Source organism: Nicotiana attenuata, unplaced genomic scaffold (assembly GCF_001879085.1).
Source record: "Nicotiana attenuata strain UT unplaced genomic scaffold, NIATTr2, whole genome shotgun sequence".
NCBI lineage: Eukaryota > Viridiplantae > Streptophyta > Magnoliopsida > Solanales > Solanaceae > Nicotiana > Nicotiana attenuata.
The window spans coordinates 48,154-50,432 of record NW_017671688.1 but is presented as its reverse complement, the minus strand read 5'-3'; the positions used below and the strand labels follow the sequence as shown (position 1 = coordinate 50,432).

The following is a 2,279-nucleotide window of genomic DNA, read 5'->3' as shown; positions in this document are numbered from 1 at the left end:
ATAAAAAAATTAAAGTAGGGATGGTAATTGTTTAAATCGGGTATAAAAATAAAATGAGGCTATTAGAAGTTTATATCCTAAATGGGATGCTAGTCCAGTTAATTATTTTATTTGGGTTAGAGTATTTGGGCTTGGCCCATATTTTACTTATAACAACTAAGTTTTAGTGGACTGAGTAGGGTAGGTCGATTGGGTCACATAAATAAAGGCCCACAGTTATTTGTATAGTTGGATTACATTTTCTACACATAATGAAATAAGAATCTCTTCGCTTTCTCTCTCTATGAGTGTTCGGACCCTAACTTGTTTCTTCCCAAATTCACATCGATTCTAGTTTATAACATGGTATTAGAGCATGGATTATAGTAGAGCTTGTGTCCGGCTATCGTCCGATGTTACTCGTGTAGTTTCTAGCCAGAATTTTGTTTGAGTTATACTATCAGAGTTCTTCTCCAATTTTTAGGGTTTCGATTGACTGTCTACTTGAAAAGATTTCATCTTTCCGCTACTATCTAGTTTTGTTTTATGATTCTTAGAGGCAATTGGGAGAATAAGGTCTCTGAGTTGGATTCTCATCTGTTTCTAGGGTTTTGACTTCTCATCGCTAGTCAATCACTCGGTATTTGCTGCATTTTATTTCAAGGCCGTCTCTTTCTAGTTGAGAAAGAATTGGTAACATTTTTTCATCCTTATTCATCTCTGTTTGATTGTCAGATTCTATAATATTGTTTGCATGTCTAGCTAGTTGATAGAGTTTGACTGAAATGGCGATTGGTACTGTTACTCCTGTTGCCAACAAAGGCATTTCTGAGTCTTCCTCTGTTCCCCTCTACTCGACACGTTGGTTTTCATCCTGATGATTTTACTCATCCCTGTCACCCTCTCTAAGTCCATTCCTCTGATGTCTTAGGAGCTTCTCTAGTTTCTGCTCCTTTTGACAACACTTGTTATGGTAGTTGGCGAAGGAATATTCCGGTAGCCTTGTTAGTGCGTAATAAACTAGATTTTATAAATGGCACCACTGAGAGACCTCCTGATGGTTCTCCTTTTTCCAGACAGTGGCAACGTTATTATGACTTGGTGGTATCCTGGCTAACCAATTCACTCACTAAGGAAATCTCTCGTAGTGTTGAATATTTAGTACTTGCCAAAGATATTTGGAATGAGTTAGAAGAGAGGTATGGCAAAACGGATGGTGCTAGGATATTTGAATTGAAGAAAGATCTAGCACACATTCCCCCAGGATCCTTAGATATTGCCTCTTACTATAATAAAATCAAACAACTACGGGATGAAATAACGTCTATCTCTGTCAATTATCTGACTGTTTGTACCTGCGGGGAAAACAAAAAGGTTGAAGAGGAGCAAAAGGTGTATCAATTCCTGATGGGACTCAATGAGACCTATCTTCAAGTCAGGAGTAACACCATTATGCTAAAGATTCTTCCTTCCATGAACATTGTCTACAGTATCTTGCTAAGTGATGAAAAGCAAAGACAAGTTTCATCTGCCTCTCATTTTTCTTCAAGTTCTACTTCCTTTAATGTTGGTTTCTCCAAGCAGAATTTCCATTCAAAACTCAGTTTCGACTCTCCTAAATCTTGTGTTACCTGCAAATACTGTAAAAAGCAAGGCCATACTACTGAAAAGTGCTATAAATCTCTTGGTTTTCCTCCAAACTTCAAATTCTCCAAGGGTACTAGTCTAAGAAAAATGGCTTCTAATGCTGAAGTGGATAAATCTGGTCTTCTTGGTACTCCCGGGGGATCTGATGACCACCCTCAATCTCAATCTAAACAATTGTCTGCGGTGCCTAGTTTGACTAAAGAGCTTATTCCCAATTGATAGTGTTGTTGCAACAGTCTCACCTGTCTAGTTCCAGCTCCACTCCTAATCTCTTTGCTTCAATCAATTTTCCTGGTGAGTTAATACCTAAAAGTGGTTTGTTCAGAACTTGTTAGCTTACTAAAATAGAGTATATTGTATAGATTATAGATTCTGGAGCTTCTGATTACATGACCTCTGATAAATCCCTTCTTTTCAATATTCAAACTCTTCCTATTCCTTATCTTGTATCACTTCCCAATGGATATAAAGTTAAAGTTACTAATATCTGTTCTTTGACTTTATCCCCTGGTTTGGTACTCCACAATGTCCTATATGTTCCCTCATATCATTTTAATCTGATTTCTGTTTACAGACTAGTTGCCAAACCTGGAAACATTTTTTAGTTTACTAATGCTGGCTGCGTCACGACCCAAACCAATAGGCCGCGACGG

General features: G+C 37.7%; 1 protein-coding gene across 1 annotated transcript; it reads left to right on the top strand.

Moving 5' to 3' along the window:
- Positions 1-764: 764 nt before the first annotated feature.
- Positions 765-1,845, top strand: LOC109209690. The gene is made up of 2 exons (XM_019373006.1): positions 765-840; positions 911-1,845. The coding sequence occupies exons 1-2, from the start codon at positions 765-767 to the stop codon at positions 1,843-1,845; spliced, it is 1,011 nt and encodes a 336-aa protein (XP_019228551.1).
- The last annotated feature ends 434 nt before the right edge of the window (positions 1,846-2,279 follow it).

Coding starts and splice junctions, on each gene's coding strand:
- LOC109209690 (XM_019373006.1), top strand. CDS start 765: ATGGCGATTGGTACTGTTACTCCTGTTGCCAACAAAGGCATTTCTGAG. Junction 841..910: donor TGTTCCCCTCTACTCGACAC/GTTGGTTTTCAT, acceptor CTGATGTCTTAG/GAGCTTCTCTAGTTTCTGCT.